The 17,591-nt window shown below is 43.2% G+C and overlaps 1 protein-coding gene across 2 annotated transcripts in view; it reads right to left on the bottom strand.

Moving 5' to 3' along the window:
- Positions 1 to 17,591, bottom strand: part of adamts18 (ADAM metallopeptidase with thrombospondin type 1 motif, 18) — a 304,264-nt gene that overhangs the window by 127,108 nt on the left and 159,565 nt on the right. For both annotated transcript variants that reach the window (XM_073070409.1, XM_073070410.1), the window contains 4 exons: positions 16,008 to 16,167; positions 14,853 to 14,958; positions 6,766 to 6,903; positions 1,358 to 1,511 (listed from right to left, as the gene is read on the bottom strand). In XM_073070409.1, the coding sequence (XP_072926510.1) occupies positions 1,358 to 1,511; positions 6,766 to 6,903; positions 14,853 to 14,958; positions 16,008 to 16,167 (558 nt within the window). The remainder of the gene's footprint in view (positions 1 to 1,357; positions 1,512 to 6,765; positions 6,904 to 14,852; positions 14,959 to 16,007; positions 16,168 to 17,591) is intronic.

Raw genomic sequence — 17,591 nt, 5'->3', positions numbered from 1 at the left:
TGATTTCCACGTTTATACAGATGACACACAATTGTATATCTCGGTTGAGCCTGATGATGATAACACTCTATCTTCTCTGACTTCTGGTATGGCTGCAATAAACAAATAGATGAGCAAATATTCCCTAAAATGAAATAAAGATAAAACTGAAATACTTCCGCTCGGTCCAGAAGCCAAAAGAGATAAACTTCTTGATAAATGTGAGAACTCGACCCCCCTTTGTAAAATCAGAAGTAACTAGCCTGGGTATGATCCTTGATTCAGATTTGAATTTTAAATCCCACATAAAGAAAGTAACCAGAGCTGCATTTCTACACTTAAAGAAATATTGCAAAGGTATTGACACGGAAAAACTAATTCACGCCTTTGGATCGAATAGACCAGATTACTGCAATGCACTTTTACTGGCCTTCCAAAGCAAACTACTGACAAACTTCAATTGATTCAGAATGCTGCTGCTAGACTTTTAAGCAAAACCAGGATGAGGGAACGTGTCACTCCCGTACTAGCTACTCTGCATTGGTTTCCTCTATCTTTTAGAATCGATTTTTAAGTTATCTTACTTGTTTTTAAATCTTTCAATAGTCTTGGACCAGAGTATATCACAGAATCCTTTTCATTTTATAATCCTGCTGGAGCTCTCAGGTCTTCTTCCATTGGTCTCTTAAATTTAAACTATCTCCCTCAAAAGATAATTGGCAGGTCAGCTTTTTTGAACTACTCTCTGAAACTGTGGAATTCAATACCTAAGACTGTAAGGGATGAAGATTCAGTTGATACTTTTAAACACCAGTTCAAAAGCTATTTACTTAACCTTGCTTTTAACTAACCTCTTTTCCGCTTTTATTTGCATGTTTGTACTTTCTTATCCCAACGTAAAACACTTTGAACACACTATCTGCATGAAAAGTGCAGATATTATTATTATTGAACCACATCTAGGCAAAGTGGGTGGGACAACAGATTTTCACATCCTACCCTAAAACTATGCCTTCAAGTTTTAGCTCCCCTTCTTTGGGGAAAAAAAAACTGTCTGTATTCACCTTATCCATACCCTACCAAGTTTGTACACCTCTGTAAACATAGAGCATACTATAGAACGTTACAGCAAAGGCCCTTCACCCTATGACATTGTGCTGACCTTTTAAGCTACATTAATCTCACCCTTCCCTCCCACATAGCTCTCCATTTTTCCATCATGTACGTGCCTGTCTAAGAGGTTCTTAACTGCTTTCTTAAGATCCCTCCTCAGTCTCCTGCATTCCAAGAATAGAAATATCAAAGAGTTTCTTTTATTGACTTTTAAAGACAAGATTAAAATGAGAAAGTAGCTGAGCAAAAGAGGACAAAAATGTACCTTCACAAAGTCGAGGGAACACAACTTCGCCTTTGATCCAAACTGCCACTTGCACTGCGTGTCTGCATCGTAGAGCTGGCCTGGCAGCAGGCTGGGGTATTGGTACTCATAGAGCTGCTTCGGTTCATCGACCAGGCAAGAAGCCTGAGCTGTACTGTGAACAAAACATAGTTCAAACTCGTGAGAAAAGGGGAGCGTGACTGACCAGCAAACAAAGCGGGAGGCACGGTAGCGTAGTGGTTAGCACAACGCTTTACAGTGCAGGCGACCCGGGTTTAATTCCTGCCGCTGCCTGTAAGGAATTTGTCCGTTCTCCCCCTGTGACCATGTGGGTTTCATCCGGGCACTCTGGTTTCCTCCCACAGTCCAACGACGTACCGATTGGTAGATTAATTGGACATTGTAAATTGTCCCGTAATTAGGCTAGGATTAAATCAGGAGATTGCTGGGCAGCACAGCTCGAAGGGCTGTTAGGGTCTATACCACACTGTTATCTCAATAAAACTGCCATAGCTAATCCATTGACAGCATCTATAGCATTGGGACCAAGGTTATAGAGAAAGGTTGAATAGGTTAGGACTTTACTACCTGGAGTGTGGGAAAATGAGAAGAGATTTAACAGAGGGTTATAGATAAGGTAAATGCAAGCAGGCTTTTTTCCAGCAAGGTTGGGTGATATTGGAATTAGAGGTCAAAGGTTTAGAGTGAAAGATGAAATATTTAAAGGGAGCCTAGTGGGAAAGATCTTTACTCGGAGGGTGGTAGGAATGTGGAACAAGCTGCCAGCGGAAGTGGTGAATGCAGGTTTGATTTCAACATTTAAGAGAAATTTGGATAAGTACGTGGATGAGAGGGGTACGGAGGGCTTTGTACCATTTGCACGTAGATGGGACTGGGCAAAATAAAGGTCTGGCATGGACTGGATGGACAGAACGGCTTCCTTCTGTGCTGTAGTTCTCTGTGGCTCTACAGGAGGCAGCATCTGTCTCCAAGATCCCACTGGGTCATGCTGCTGCTGTCAAGCAGAAGCCTGAAGTCTCACAGCACCAGGTTGAGTAACAGCTATGTTCCTGCAACCATCAGGTTGTTGAACTGTCCAGCTCAACCCTAACCCTAGCGGACCACTTGCACTGCCATGAACTCACCTCTAATTGTTTCTTTGTATTTTTTGCACCAAGATCTAGTTTCCGCATTTTTTAAACTCTCTTCACTGACTTGTGCACATTTTGCATTCTTTTTATGCTGTGTGCTGTCTGCGCTTGTGATGCTTCTGGCAATTTACTCATTGTAGCTGTCCCTCACCGTTCTTGTGCATATCTGCAAGAAACTCGACCTAACCTGACTAATCAGCCTCAGCCCTGTACTAATAACCCCATTTACCAAGCTGAACCTGTCCAGGACACACGTAGTGATTGGCAGGGTCCTGGGAAGTGTTACTGAACAGAGGACTTGAAGTGCAGGTATAGTGGATTTCAGTTAATTGAGATACATTGGGACCAGTACATTTTGGCCCAATTAAGCGGCTGTCCCAATTAGCCAAAGTTTCATGGAAATAGTTAAAGACAAACTATTGTTAAACTGAGTAACAGATTATGTATTTAATGAAATATAGAATAAATTAGAACCTTACCAAAATTACTACAGTACTATAAAACTGTGCATTAATTCCTAATAGATATCGACAGAGGAATTAATCTAGTGTATGCTTTCATGTCCTTTTTATTGACTGTAAGTGAATAAAATCAGTGCAGACACCAAGTGCAGAGAGTGCTTTCGATGACTGCATCCTCCAAATCGTCATTTTAGTTTTAACATTCAAGATGATAGTCGATACATTCAAATTCTTCATTGTTCCCAACTTGTTGAAGTAGTGAAATCATTTCATTTTCCAACATCTTCAAGCCTGAATGCTTGAAACCGCAGTGAGCAAATCAGTTCTGAATCGTCTTATTGTTTGTTATTCACCCACTTTCAGTGAGTGAAATCACCTTCTTTTGAACACAAACATGCAAATGACACTTTTTAAAAACTATTAACTCTTAATACGGTGTAGTGTTGAATGGTCACATGATGTGTGCGTGACTGACACTAGTTAGAAAATATTCAACAACAGTCTTCTGCCCCAGTTAAGCAGTGTAGTGTCCCAAATAAACGAAGGGAATCCTGGCTCTTTTCTCAATTGCTTTTGTTCTTTAAGAGTTCTTCCAAATAAGAGGCTGCTCCAATTAACCAATGGCTCGATTAATCGAAATCTGCTGTGTATAGTTCCATGGAAGTGACATCACAGGTAGACATAGTGGTGAAGAAGGTTTGTATTATGTGATTATTTTCAGCAGTATAAGCACAGAGTGAGATATCTTGTTAAAGTTTTACAAATCATTACGTTACTCCTCACCTGTAGAACCATGCACAGTAGTGGCTCTCACACTGTATGTGATTAAGCCAGAGAGTGCAAGACAGATTCACAGGAATTTTGTCTGAACTGAACAGCTCAATATATTAGGAGAGGCTGGACAGGCTAGAATGGTTTTCCTTGGAGTGAAGAAGGTTGGGGGTGGGGGGTGTTGTTAGGAGTCACTGACAGGGGTTCAGTTGTCCTGATGAAGGGTCTAGGCCCAAAAAGTTGACTGTTTATTCCTTTCCATAGATGCTGACTGACCTGCTTAGTTCCTCCGGCATTTTATGTGTGTTGTCCATACTTGACTTTTACATTTATACACGAATCCCATTGAATGAATCATCTGGCTGAGATGCACCCCTGAGATGTCATCTGACCAACTTTGAATTCATCGGCTAAAATATCACATTTGTTTTGAGGTAATAATTTGTTAAATATAGACGAGGGAACACAAGGACTATTGCCAAATCTATCTTTAAGAACTATAGAAATGTGAACTGCAGTCTAATGATAACTTGCTTCTTGATTCCCTAAAACCTTTACACCAGCTATGAAGGACATCAGTAATGTGATGGAATATTTAGAGTCTTGGCCTGAAATGTCAGCAGTTTAATCTCTTCCATAGATGCTGCCTGACTTGCTGAGTTCCTCCAGCAGTTTGTGTGTGTTGCTCTGGATTTCCAGCATCTGCAAAATCTCATTTTCAATTTCCGTAGCTATCTGTCAGGGATTTGTATCATCTCCCCGTTACTGCATAGGTTTCCCCCTGATGCTGCACTTTCCTCCCACATTCCAAAAACATACAGGCTAGAGCTAGTGAGTTGTGGACGTACTATGTTGGAAGCATGGTGACACTTGCTGGTTACCCAGCACAATTCTTGCTGATTTGATTTGCTGCAAACAATGCCTGTCACTGTATGTTTTGATTTGCATATGACAAATAAAGCTAAACTTTCAATCTTTAATCTTGTAGAGGGTTATAAGTTTATAAGGGGCATGGTTAGTTGGATAGTCGCTGTCTTATTGCCCAAGTAAGGGAGTCTGAAGCTAAAGGACATCGATCTAAGCAGAGAGGAGAAAGATTCAAAGATTTAAGGTAGATCTGAGGGGTGCATTCTTCACAAAGAGAATGGTGGATATAGGAATGAGCTGCCAGGGTAAGAGGTAGAGGCAGGTACAGTTACTGTGGTTAAAGGAATTTGTACGTGGATGGGAAAGGAAACACCTACCTAACCTTCCTCCAATCCTGATCTACCACAGATCAGAATGACTTCAGCTGCTGTGACCCTCGACGTTCAAGCTCTGTCTCCAAACCTTTACTGCCTCTCACCTTCCTGCATCATACACCTCCGCTCCAATCACTTGGACCACAGTGTCTCAGAATTGAGTAGCAGGGAAGCAGGCCGTTCTGCCCACAGGAACAGTGCAGACCATCAACCACCCAACTACACTAATCCTACACCGAGCTACTGATTCCTTCCCCATTTCCATCAACTCTCTCCAGTCTTAAAAGATTAGCTTCATGTTTCACATGTACATCAAAACACAGTAAAATACATCGTTTGCATCACTGATGTACACCAGGGGTTCCCAATCTTATTTAATGCCATGGGCCAAAACAATTAAACAAAGGCTCTGTGGACACCAGGTGGGGAACCCCAGTACAACACACTCTGAGGCTGTACTGGGGGCAGCCTGCAAATGTTTCCACGCTTCTGGTGCTAACTTGCATGCCCACAACTTACTAACCCAAACTGTTACATCCTTGGACTGTGGGAGGAGACCGAAGCATCCGGAGGAAATCCACGCAGTCATTGGGGAAAACATGCAAACTCCTTACAGACAGCGGTAGGAATTGAACCCCGGTTGCTAGCGCTGTAAAGAGCTGCGCTCGCCACTGCACTACGGCACGGGGCCTCTGACTCCACCACCCGCCTACACAATTCACAGCAGCCAATTAAACCTGTCGCATCTTTGGGATACGGGAAGAGGCTGAGGGTCCCAGAGAAAATCCACAGGGAGAAGGTGCAGCTTTTCTTTAACAGATGGGCACCTGAGGTCAGGATTGAACGGGAGTTGTGGAGCAGCAGCTCGTTCAGCTGTGGTACTGTGCTGGAGTTGGTTACTCTCCTTAATCTCTTCTTCCACAGTCTGACATCAATTGTCTGACCATACAACAATGAAATACCATGGGCCACGTTACTACATTACACTGGCCACTGAGAAGCCAATTGTTCAGCTGTGTAGAATATAGAACAACGAGCAGTGCAGCACAGTACACACACATTACCCATAATGCTGTGCCGACCTTTTCATCTACGCCGCCCTTCCCTCCCACATAGCTCTCCAGTTGTCTTTCATCCATTTGCCTATCTAAGGGACTTTTAAATGCCTCTAATGTATATTTATCCACCACCACCCTTGGCAGTGCGTTCCATGCACCTGCCGCTCATTGTGAAAAAACCTATCTCTGACATCTCCCCGCATATCTGTAGAAAATTTGTCGGAGACTTTGATGAGATGCCAAATCTCTCTAAAATTATAAAAATGAAGAGATGCTGCCACATCTTCTCCAGCTCATCCACACACACATACTGTTCTCAGTAAAGAACCTATCACCCTTACACCGCCCAATCATCTGAAAAGTATGTACTCTTGTATTAGCCCTAGGAAAAAGGCACTCTTCTTACACCTCTTATAATGTTCTGCCTTTCGAACAAGCTATCCCTCATCTTCCTCTGCTTCAAAGAGAAAAGCCCTAGCTTGCTCAACCTTTCCTCATAAGACATGCTTTCTAACACAGAGAGCACCCTGGTAAATCTCCTTCGCATGCTCTGTAAAGCTTCGACATCCTTCCTATAATGAGGCCAGCAGAGCTGAACACAAAACTCCAAATGGTGTCAGGTTCTTCCTCCAGTTTACCTATTGTTCCAGATGACTTATGCTCAGAGATCGAATCGTAAGTTGGTTAATTACAAAGGGAAGGCCCTGCCACCCGTGTGGAACCTACCTGAGGAATCTGCTGAGATACTGCCTGCTGCACACAGACCATGAGAAGATCCCATTGTTCCCAGCCAGGGTGGGAGACATGATATTCCCCTCGGTTTTCCGACATGGATTCCCTTCTCCGTCGTGAATCATGCCAAAGCTTTGTTGGAAAGTAAAGGGTGACAGATGTTAAAAGAACTTTATCAATGCACTGCAGAATTTTGACATGGGAATAATGTACATGAAAATAAAACCATTGATATGAGTACAAATTTTTATTTACTGTTAACTTCAGGTAAAGCCATATTACCCAAATCATAAATCTTTTCTGCATTCTTTCCAGTGAAAATTGTCTTCTCTGCAATTTGAGTTGTGTCATGCCTCTCCATGGCCTCCTCTACTGCCCTGATGATGCCAAACTCAGGTTGGAGGAGCAACACCTCATTCTCTGTCTAGGTAGCCTCCAACCTGATGGCATGAACATCAATTTCTTTAACTTCTAGTATATTCTCTTTCCCCTCCTCACACTTCCTTATTCTGGCTTCTGTACCCTTTCTTTGCAGACTTGATGAAGGGTCTCGGCCCAAAATGTCAACAGTATATTCCCTCCATAGATGCTGCCTGACTTGTCGAGTTCCTTTCCAGGATTTTGTATGTGTTACGGTACTGCAAGTACAACCTTGCCAACATCTTGTACAACTGCAACACTCACTTTCAAGGACTTTATAACTCAAGTTCTTAGTATTATTTTTATTTGCATAGATTCTCTTCTTTTGAACGTTAGATGTTTGTCAACCTGCATCTTATTATGTATAGATTTTCATAAAATTCTATTGTCTTTATTGTTTCTGTAAATGCCTGCAAGAAAATGAATCGTAAGGAAGTAAATGATAACACATATAATAATATTATATAGTAATGACACAATTTCTAAGGATATATTTTCATCAATGAAAACAGGATTCAGCACTCTACACAAGCATAAGCAGTTCTGATAAGAAATATATACCAATATACTTAAATGAAAGTACAACCCAGAAAAATTAGGAAATTATCACTATTGAAGAAAAAGTTAACCAATGGAAGAGCGTGACCCTCCATGGAAGACCTCTCCACGATCTGATCAGACTAGATGTCCACAAGGAAGCATCAAGTGCCTGGCTCAGAGTCGGGGACCTCTTCCCAGAAACAGAAGGGTTCCTTGTGGCAATATAATACTAGGTGGTTAATGCAAAAAAAGTTATCAAAATACATAATAGGAGACCAACAATTTCAAGATGGTAAATACAGAAAATGCCAAGAGAAACTAGAAACAATCCGACACATTACAGGGTCCTGCAGCAGTTTAACTCAATCTGATAACTTACACAGGCACAGTCAAGTGACAAACATCATTTTCCAATAACTGGCTTTAAGATCCAAACTCATAAAAGACACCACACCTTAATATAAATACAAGCCTGGTGCAGTTTCAAAGTCAGAGTCCTACAAATTGATCCCCTATTACAGAGAGGACAATCCATAATAACTATCTGGATGTAATAATACAGGATAAACAAGCAAAAACAACTTACTTAATAGGTATCAGCACTCCAAAATCACGCAACATACAGAAATCAGTAAGTGAAAAAGCCCAGAAATATGCTGAATTAAAAGAGGAAATTGAAAGACTTTGGAACATGAACAGGGTATGGCACTACACAACAGCATTAAAAATTAGGCCACAGAGCAATATTTATGTAAAGCTCCAGAAAGCCACAATATTAATCACCACTAGAATAGCCAAAAGTGCCTAGCGATTGAGAGATGAGTGTGCTCGGCGATTCCCGTAACTCAGATTTTACCAGCTTGAGTTGAGAAAAAATAAATAATTATAACTAATTTATAGAGCATGTACTTATAATAAATTTACTTTGAACATGACATTTCAATTCTTACAGATAATGCCCGATGAATGAAGGCCATTACAAACCATCATCCTCACCTCGCCTGTCTACCTCCAATGCCAATTTTCTTAGGTTCTCCTAAGAACCTCTGATCTTCAACGCTCCCCAAGTCACTACCCTGGACTGACATGATACAAGATAGGAGGGGTGAGATTTAAGAGCACTGAGAGGTAGCTTCTATGCAAGGAGGGTAGTGAGTACCTGGTACGAGCTGCCAGGCGCAGACGGTTCAGTAATATAGTGGTTCGCGTAACGAGATTACAGCACCAGCAACCTGGGTTCAATTCCTTTGCTGTCTAGGGCATTTGCACATTCTCCCGATCATCGTGTGATATTGCTCCGGGTGCTCTATTTTCCTCCCACATTCCAGAGACATATGGGTTAGCAAGCTAGTTGTTCTTGTGGGTTTAACTGGGCAGGTTCCTTGGACTATAAAAGCCTGTTACCATGCTGTTATCTCTAAATAAATAAATAAAATTCCCATATTTAAGAGCCACTGAATAGGTGTAAGGAGAGGAGGGGTTTTTTTAAGACTTACAGGTCAAATACAGGGAACTGGGAGGATACTGAGGTCAGATGGACCAATTAGGCCACAGGGCCTATTTCTGTGCTGAATTACTCAATTACTCTAATAAATAGGATTCATGTAGGAATATGCTTGATGGTTGACATGGACTTTAGTGGGACCAAGGACCTGTCTCAATGTAATATGACCGTAGCTCTCTGGCAGGGGTTCCCAACCTTTATCATGCCATGAACCAATACCATTAAGCAAGGGGTCCATGGACCCCAGGTTGGAAACACCTGCTCTGTAAGGGAAAACTTTATCACTTAGAGGGTGGATCTCCCAGCCTGTAGGTGCTGGAATGAGGATCAGAGCCTTCACGGAGGAATTGAATCAGCACGGGCGATCAAATGATCTGTGAGCCTGTGGAGAAAGATTGGAGACATTGGACAAGTGGGGTGGTTCGACAGTGGGCCAGTTTCGACTTAATGGGCCAAATAGCTCCTCTCCCCCCCCCCCCCCCAGTGCCGTAACACCTCCGTCATTCTGTGATGCACTGCAGCTGTCCCAAGTGTTAATTGCAGCATAACCAGGGGCTCGAACACCGCACATCTGGTCTGTGCATCTCACTTCCAATTCCGCAGCCAGTCTGGGCTTCATGGTTCAGCGGTAGCCAGAAGGGAGCCTGCAGTCCTAACTCCCACGGCTACACTACAAAACAGTAGCTACAATAGTAATGAGTTGCTTTTTTTTCTTTAAATGGGAAGTTCTCCGTTAGGGCCAAGGCAACGGCCAACAAAGCAACTTTACTTGTGAAGAAGGGAGAGCCTTGCTCTTCAGCGAAGTGTTTGGCACTGACCGTAACAGAAGTTGCTTCCAACAGTGAAACACCATAATTAAAAGTCTGCAGGAAACTAGTTTCAGCTTGCGTAAGAGGATCCTCCATCTGTTCGATCTACAGCCTGTAATAAATACACAGTGCAGTACATTCTAACTCCCACCCCGCACCCATGCTCTTCTCGCCAGCTGCTGGCCTGTCACATTGATGTCTTCTTAGCCGAAGCCTGAACAGGCTTGTTTAAATATAGAAACCTGCTTTGAAAAGATGAATTCAGAGATAGAACAGTGGAATTAGGTTTTCCTGAGGCTGGGGGTTGTAGATTTGTGCTTATTGAGAGTCCCTCACCTCTGCCATTTTCTACCTGCTCCTTACCGTGGACAACTGCGATGATGAGTTACAGGGAAAGGCTGGAAGGTTAGGACTCAATTACATAGAGCGCAGGGGAATGAGGAGAGATTTGATGGAGGCATACAAAATCATGAGGTGTATAGACAGAGTAAACGCAGGCAGGCTTTATTCCACTGAGGTTAGGTGAGACTGATCTGGAGGTCACAGGTTAAGGGTGCAAGGTGAAATATTTAAGGGGAACCTGAGAGGGAGCCTCTTCACTCAGGAGGTGGTGAGATTACGGAACGAGTGGAGAAGTAGCCGATGCAGGTTTGATTGCAAGATTTAAGAGGTTTGGATAAATACATGGATGGAGGTTATATTGAGGGCTATGATCCAGGTATAGATTGATGGAAGAATAAGGAAGAATAACAGTTTGGCATGAACAAGATGGACCGAAGGGCCTGTTTCTGTGCTGTATTGACCTATGACTCTATGAATAACTCAGTATCAAACACTGCATGGTGACAGGATGCTCAGGGAAACCCAATCTCATCTTCCTGTTGGTTATCCATGGACAGTGGGCAAACTGATTTATAATGAATTTAGTGGCTACTTGAAGAGGTTATAAGGTCTTTCCACAATTGCTTTCCAAGTTCCTACTCAAAGAAATATCAAATGTCCTTTGGAAATTCCTATTGGATCTGCCTCAGGCAACACATTCCAGAACAAAACGTTTCACTGCTTAAAAGCAATTTCTCCTTCCCTCACCTCTGGCTATTTTAAGAATAGCCTTAAATCACCAGTTATTGACTGGAAATGCTTTGCATTTATTTAATCCATCAAAAGCATTCAGATTTTAAAACAGCTAAGAGAGTGAAATCATTCACCAATGCATAAAATTCACCTTTGGTGGAAGTGTAGGTGGGATAGAGGTGGCGGAAAGAGATTCCAAGTTAAGGAGCAAGAATCTAGGGAGCTGAGGGCATTGGTTGTGAAAATATAAACAGAAGACACTGGAAATACTCAAACAAGACAAAGTCTGCAGATGCTGGCAATCCGAGCAACACACACAAAATGCTGGAGGAACTCAGCAGGCCAGACAGCATCTATGGAAAAGAGTACAGTCGACGTTCGGGCTGAAACCCTTCGGCAGGACTGGAGGGAAAAAGCTGAGGAGTAGATTTGAAAGGTGGGGGGAGGGGCAAGAGAAACACCAGGCGATAGGTGAAACTTGGAGCAGGAGGGATGAAGCAAAGAGCTGGGACGTCGATTGGTGAAAGAGACTGAAGGCCAAGGAAGAAAGAAAAATGGGGGAGGAGCGCCAGAGGGAGGTGATGGGCGGGCAAGGAAATAACATGAGAGGAGGACAAGAGGATGGGACACAGTGGGGGTGTGGTGGTGGAGGCATTAATGGAAGTTTGAGAAACCGATGTTCATGCCTTCAGGTTGGAGACCCATACAGAATATAAGGTGTTGTTCCTCCAATCTAAGTGTGGCCTTATCCCGACTGTGGAAGAGACCATGGATGGACACATCAGAATGGGAATGGGAAGTGGAATAAAAATGGGTGGCCACTGGGAGACCCGCTTGTTCTGGCGGATGAAGCATAGATGCTCGGTGAAGCGGTCTCCCAATCTACGTTGGATCTCACCGGTACACAGGAGCACCAAACACAGTGTATGACCCCAACAGACTCACAGGTGAAATGTCGGCTCACCTGGAAAGACCGTTTGGGGCCCTGAACAGTAGTGAGGGTGGAGATTTAAGGGCAGGTGAAACATTTGAAATACTCAGCAGGTCAGGCCAAATTAGATGCTGCTTGAACTGCTGAGAATTGTAGCATTTTCTGGGGGGGGTTTCGGGATTTCCAATATTTGCAGTTTGATTTTTGATCACGCATTTGTGGTGAGCAAGGCTTGTGGAGTAGAACAATGGTTCGCTCAAAATGTTGCTGCAGAGGATTGATGAACTGGGGAGGTGCACAAAGAAATGGTGCTGAACATTACATAGAGCAGTACAGCACGGACGTACCATTTGGGCTGCAATAGTAAGCCAATCTTGATGCCAATTTATACTAAATGTCCTCCTTTTGGGTATCATCCAGATACCTCCAATCCTTTCATTTTCACACGTCTAACCAAAAGCCTTTTCAATGCCACCAAACTGCCCACTTACAATACTACCTCTGTTAACTCATTCCAGTCCATCACCTTCCTTCCACTTCAAATCTGCCGCTTTGCCCAAACCTTTGTGCATCTGCCCTAAGACCTCCTTACTTTTTAATCCAACACCAAGTTATCTACCACTCCTATGTGATACCAGAGCTATATATAAATTTCCCTCTGCCTTTGTTCTCACAGTGGGCGTCATTAGGCGGCGAGAATGTCTTGCATCATTTGAAGGACTGATTTATGAAGGTCAAGGCGGAGGAAATGCCGTCTACATGAAAGACAGGCACAACACCTCAGTCCAGAGTGGTGCAATGCATTCAACTTGTGTTTTTACATGAGGGGCATAGATACGGTAAATGTACACTGCAATCAAAAATTACAGTGCATAGGTTTAAGGTGAGAACGGGAAGACTTAAAAGGGATCTGGGAGGGAATTCTTGATGCAGACAGTGGCGTGTAATTGGAATGAGCTGCCAAAAGAAGTGCCTGAGGCAGATGCAATAACTTTTAAAAGATAATTGGACAAGTAGATGGATAGGAAAGGTGTAGAGCAAGAGCAAGGGTTCCCAACATGGGGTCCACAGACCCCTTGCTTAATGGTACTGGTCCATGGTGTAAAAAAGGTTGGGAACCCCAGGTGTGAAGGATATGGGCCAAGCGTGAGCAAATGGGACTCACTTAGAAGGGCATTTTGGTAAGCAATGGGCCAAAGGGCTTGTTTCCCTGCTAACTGACTTACTGACAGGCGCAAAATCTCTGTACAGAGTAGTGCATTGCATGCAACTTCAGTATTCTTCCATGAGGGGCAAAAAAAAGTGAACGCACACAGTCTTTTTGGCAATCTGCATCTTCTCCGTGACCATATGGGTCATCATTGCATCACTTGCCTCCCATAGCAAGTTGGATGGTATCTGGTCACTGGCAATTGCTTCCAGTGTGGAGGTGAGTGATACCATTCGGGGAGAGTTGAGAGTAACGGAGGGAGCACAGAATGGGTTTGTGTGGACATGTGCTTGAAGGCTGGCGCAGGCTGATGCAGGATTTTGACCAGATCATCACTGGTGTCTTTGAGCTAATGAATCAAACAGGTCATTACTGCGGAGGGGATCTCACTGAGTGCAAATTGGGTGCCTGCTTCTGATGCTGCTGAATTCATATTGGGTGTTTTAATGGCTGTAAAGCACCAGCAGTGGAGGCAACACTTGCTATAAGATTAAAGGCTAACTTTATGTGTCACATGAACATTGAACTATACAGTGAAATCCGCCGTTTGCATCAAATCTAATCAGAGAGGATTGTATTGGGCAGCCCACAAGTGTCGCCACATTTCTGATGCCAACATAAGGTGCCCACAATTCACTAACCCTAATTATACATCTTGGGAAAGTCAGAGGAAACTGTTGCACCTGGAGGAACCCCATGTTATTATGGGGGAAATGTACAAACTCCTAAAAGACAGTGGTGGGAATCGAACCCCGAACTTACAGTGTTGAACTAACTGCTACACTACCTGTAGATATGCTTATTTATCCTTCTTTAAAGGATTATGACTCTTTGGATATAATTCTGGGTTAAAGTCAGGGTTTGTGTAACTAATGAGCTCTCTACCCAACAAACGAACTCTATTCTTCTTTACACATTACTAACACAAGGCCCAAGACAGAGTATGCAAGTTCACTGAAACAAAAATCCACAAAATAAATTCACATGGGGTGAATTCTAATAACTGGAACAAAGGAAACAGCAGTTTCCTCAGATTATTTCCAGGACCCGACTGTAATTTCTGGAGCACCAACCCCTTCTTCCTTTTTATAAGCGACTGCTGATGAGATTGGCTTTCTGTTTGCAAAATGTTCCATCGTCAAAACTGATCTTTTTGTTCCAACACCACTCCTAGAGAATGCTGCCATCTTCCATCACCCAATGCACCCCCCAACACCCAGTCAAAAGCAAAAATATAGAAACTTAAATTTGAACTACCACACCACAGGACCATAAGGCATAGAAGCAAACTAGGCCATTCAGCCCATCTTCTGTCACCTTAGTTGTTTCTCTTTTCTCAGCCCTATTCTCTTGCCTTCTTGGCTCAATCACAATCTTACTGAGTGGAGTACCAAACTTGAGAATCACACGGTCTATTACTGCTCATAACTCTTACATATCAACTCACTTCTGACAAAATTTGGCATGGAATAGATGGGCCTCAGTGCCTGTTCCTGTGCTGGACTTTTCTTTGATTCAGTAAGGCAATCCAAAAAGTGGACGAAGACTCTGTGAGAGTGGGAGGGCAGCGATATATAGATCAATATCACTTACTTATGTCCGGATTCATGAGCGATGGTAAAAGCTAGGCCTAATCCTGTGTCCTCGTTGATGGTGCAGCTTCGATACTTGCTGCACATCCCACTGATCGGAGCAAAGCCTGCAAAACAGATCAAAGTTCCATTAACCCTCCCTTCCACAAAGGACAACACGCAGCACACCTCCAGAGTGAGTAGACTAATCGAGTCCGAGTCCCATCAGGGCGCGGTGGAGCTTTATCCAGAGGATGGGAGCTGTCCTCTAAAACTTCCTTTTTCCACGCACACACTTTCCAATGGACGAGCTTGCTTCACCTAGCAACCCAAATGATGCCAAAGGCTCCACAGACCTGGAGCTGAACACTCTGCTGAGCATCTGGGGAACTTTCAATCATGCCAAAATAAAAAAAACCAACTCTTTGCATCAAATGCGAGACAGCCTGTGGCTAAGTGACATTGACACACGCTTTCCCATTCCTATGGGCTATCCCACTCTGCTTAGGTCTCAAGACACAGGAGCAGAAATAGGCCATTTGGCCCATTGAGTCCCTTCCAGCATTCCATCACGGCTGATTTATTGTCCCTCTCAATCCCATTCTCCTACTTTCTCAGTTTTTCTCTTCCTGAAATTCAAATGACAATGGACCCCACACGTTATTGCATGCAAACTCCCTGTGAAATCTTTACACCAAAAGTACTTTACAAATATTTGCAATGAATACAATGCTGCTGGAGGGCTATATTGTCAAAAAGTGAAATCTAGAACATAGAATATTACAGCACAGTATATACTCTTGCACGTGTTGGTGCAAATCCATGGTCTATCAAGACTAACGGAGGCCTACACTACACATACACTCTTCAACTCTTGTGCCAACCTTTTAACCTACTCCAAGATTAATCTAACCCTTCTCTCCCACATAGCCCTCCATTTTACTTTCATCCATGTGTCTATCCCATGGCAGAATTCAAAAGAGGGATGTAGCTGCTCTAATAATTGTCCCTCCATTGATGTTACCAAGAGGATGTTATATAACTCCCTTTTTTGAACAGAAGCAAAGTTGCCTGGCCTGTACCTGTGCTGTGCCCATGTTCCAAAACATATACATATTTCGATAAAAAACTTACTTTGAACATACCACCAAATTTGAGGATCATGGCACTTGCTTACCCAAGGTGTCACAAGGCTCGTTCTTCCAGGAGCAGATGTCCAACCCGGTGAGCAGCACGGCGTGGTCATGCCGCTTGCCGTCCTTGCCCATCAACCTCGACTGCCACTGGCAGAAGCTGTTCAGCGACTGGTCTGCGTGATGGCTGATCACCAAACCGGGCTGAAAGAAGAAACCAACACCGCCCAAAATTTTTTTTTTCACAATTAGTTCCACAACTGCGACGTGCTAAGACTCCACCCAACTTAAGAAACATGAGTGGGCCACGTGACCCTTCTTGGCTGCAACATCATCCAATAATTTCATGATTGCCACATAACAATAAATTTCATTACATATGTCAGTAATATTAAAAATGATTCTGATTCTGGTTGTCCACTTCCCTGTCCAAACCCCATATCTACCAAACCCTCAATGTCTACTGATGTTAATTTAAACAATGTTGAGTAACTGAAAAGAGAGTTGCAAAGGTTTGCAATCATTCACATGAAGACCTACTCTCTACACTCATGACTATGTAGCCAGGCAGAGCTCAAACACCATTTGTAAATTTGCCAAAGACACAACTATCATTGACATAATTTCAGATGCTGTTGAGGGTGGCATACAGGATTGAGATAGATCAGCTGGTTGAGTGGAGTTGCAGCAAGAAGCCTGCACTCAACATCAGTAAGAGCAATAAACTGATTGTGGCCTTCAGAAAGTGGAAGTCAGGACAGCACACACCAGTCCTCATTGAGTGGTCAACAGTGAAAACGGTTAGTAGCTTCAAGTTCTGAAGCATCAACACCTCAGAAGACCTAAACTGGACTGAAACTATTGATGCAGTCACCAGGAAGGTGTGCCAATGCCGGTACTTCATTAGGAGTTTGAGCAGATTTGGTACATCACCGAAGAGCGAATTTCTAGAGATATAGCATGGAGATCATTCTGTCTGGTTGCATCACAGCCTGGTATGGAGGCTCCAATGTACAAGATCGAACAAAAAGAAGCTGCGGAAGGTTTGAAGACTCAGCCAGCTCCGCCATGGGCACGAGGACATCTTATAAAGGTAGTGCCTCAAGAAAGCGGCATCCATCACTAAGAACCCTCACCATCCAGGACATGCCCTCTTCTCATTACTATTATCAGGAAGGAGATACAGGAGCCTGAAGGCACACACTCTACATTTTAGGAACTACCTATTTCCTGTCCCTATTTGATTTCTGAACAGTCCATGAACACAACCTCATTATTCTGCAGTCATTTCACATTCGTTCATTCATCTATTTATTTATTATTGTTGTGTATTGCATGTACTGCTGCCACAAAAGAACAGATTTCACAACATATGTTAATGACAATAGACCTGATTCTGACCACTCTCTTGATCTCACTTTGAAAGGGCTGCCCCACCATTCTGAGATCACCACTGACTAAAGTGCAGATGTCTGCATTCTTAATCCTGACACTATTACACCCAATCTCTCAATGGCTGATCAAGACAGTCGGCAATTACCTCAGTTATCAGTTACTTTAGCTCAGGGCTTCCCGACCTGGGGTCCACAGACCCCTTGCTTTGGTCCACTGCGTAAAAAAGGTTGGGA

The sequence above is a fragment of the Hemitrygon akajei genome, chromosome 17 (genome assembly GCF_048418815.1).
Source record: "Hemitrygon akajei chromosome 17, sHemAka1.3, whole genome shotgun sequence".
Lineage (NCBI taxonomy): Eukaryota > Metazoa > Chordata > Chondrichthyes > Myliobatiformes > Dasyatidae > Hemitrygon > Hemitrygon akajei.
Note: the sequence above shows the minus strand (reverse complement) of the source record. Positions and strands in the feature narration are given on the sequence as shown.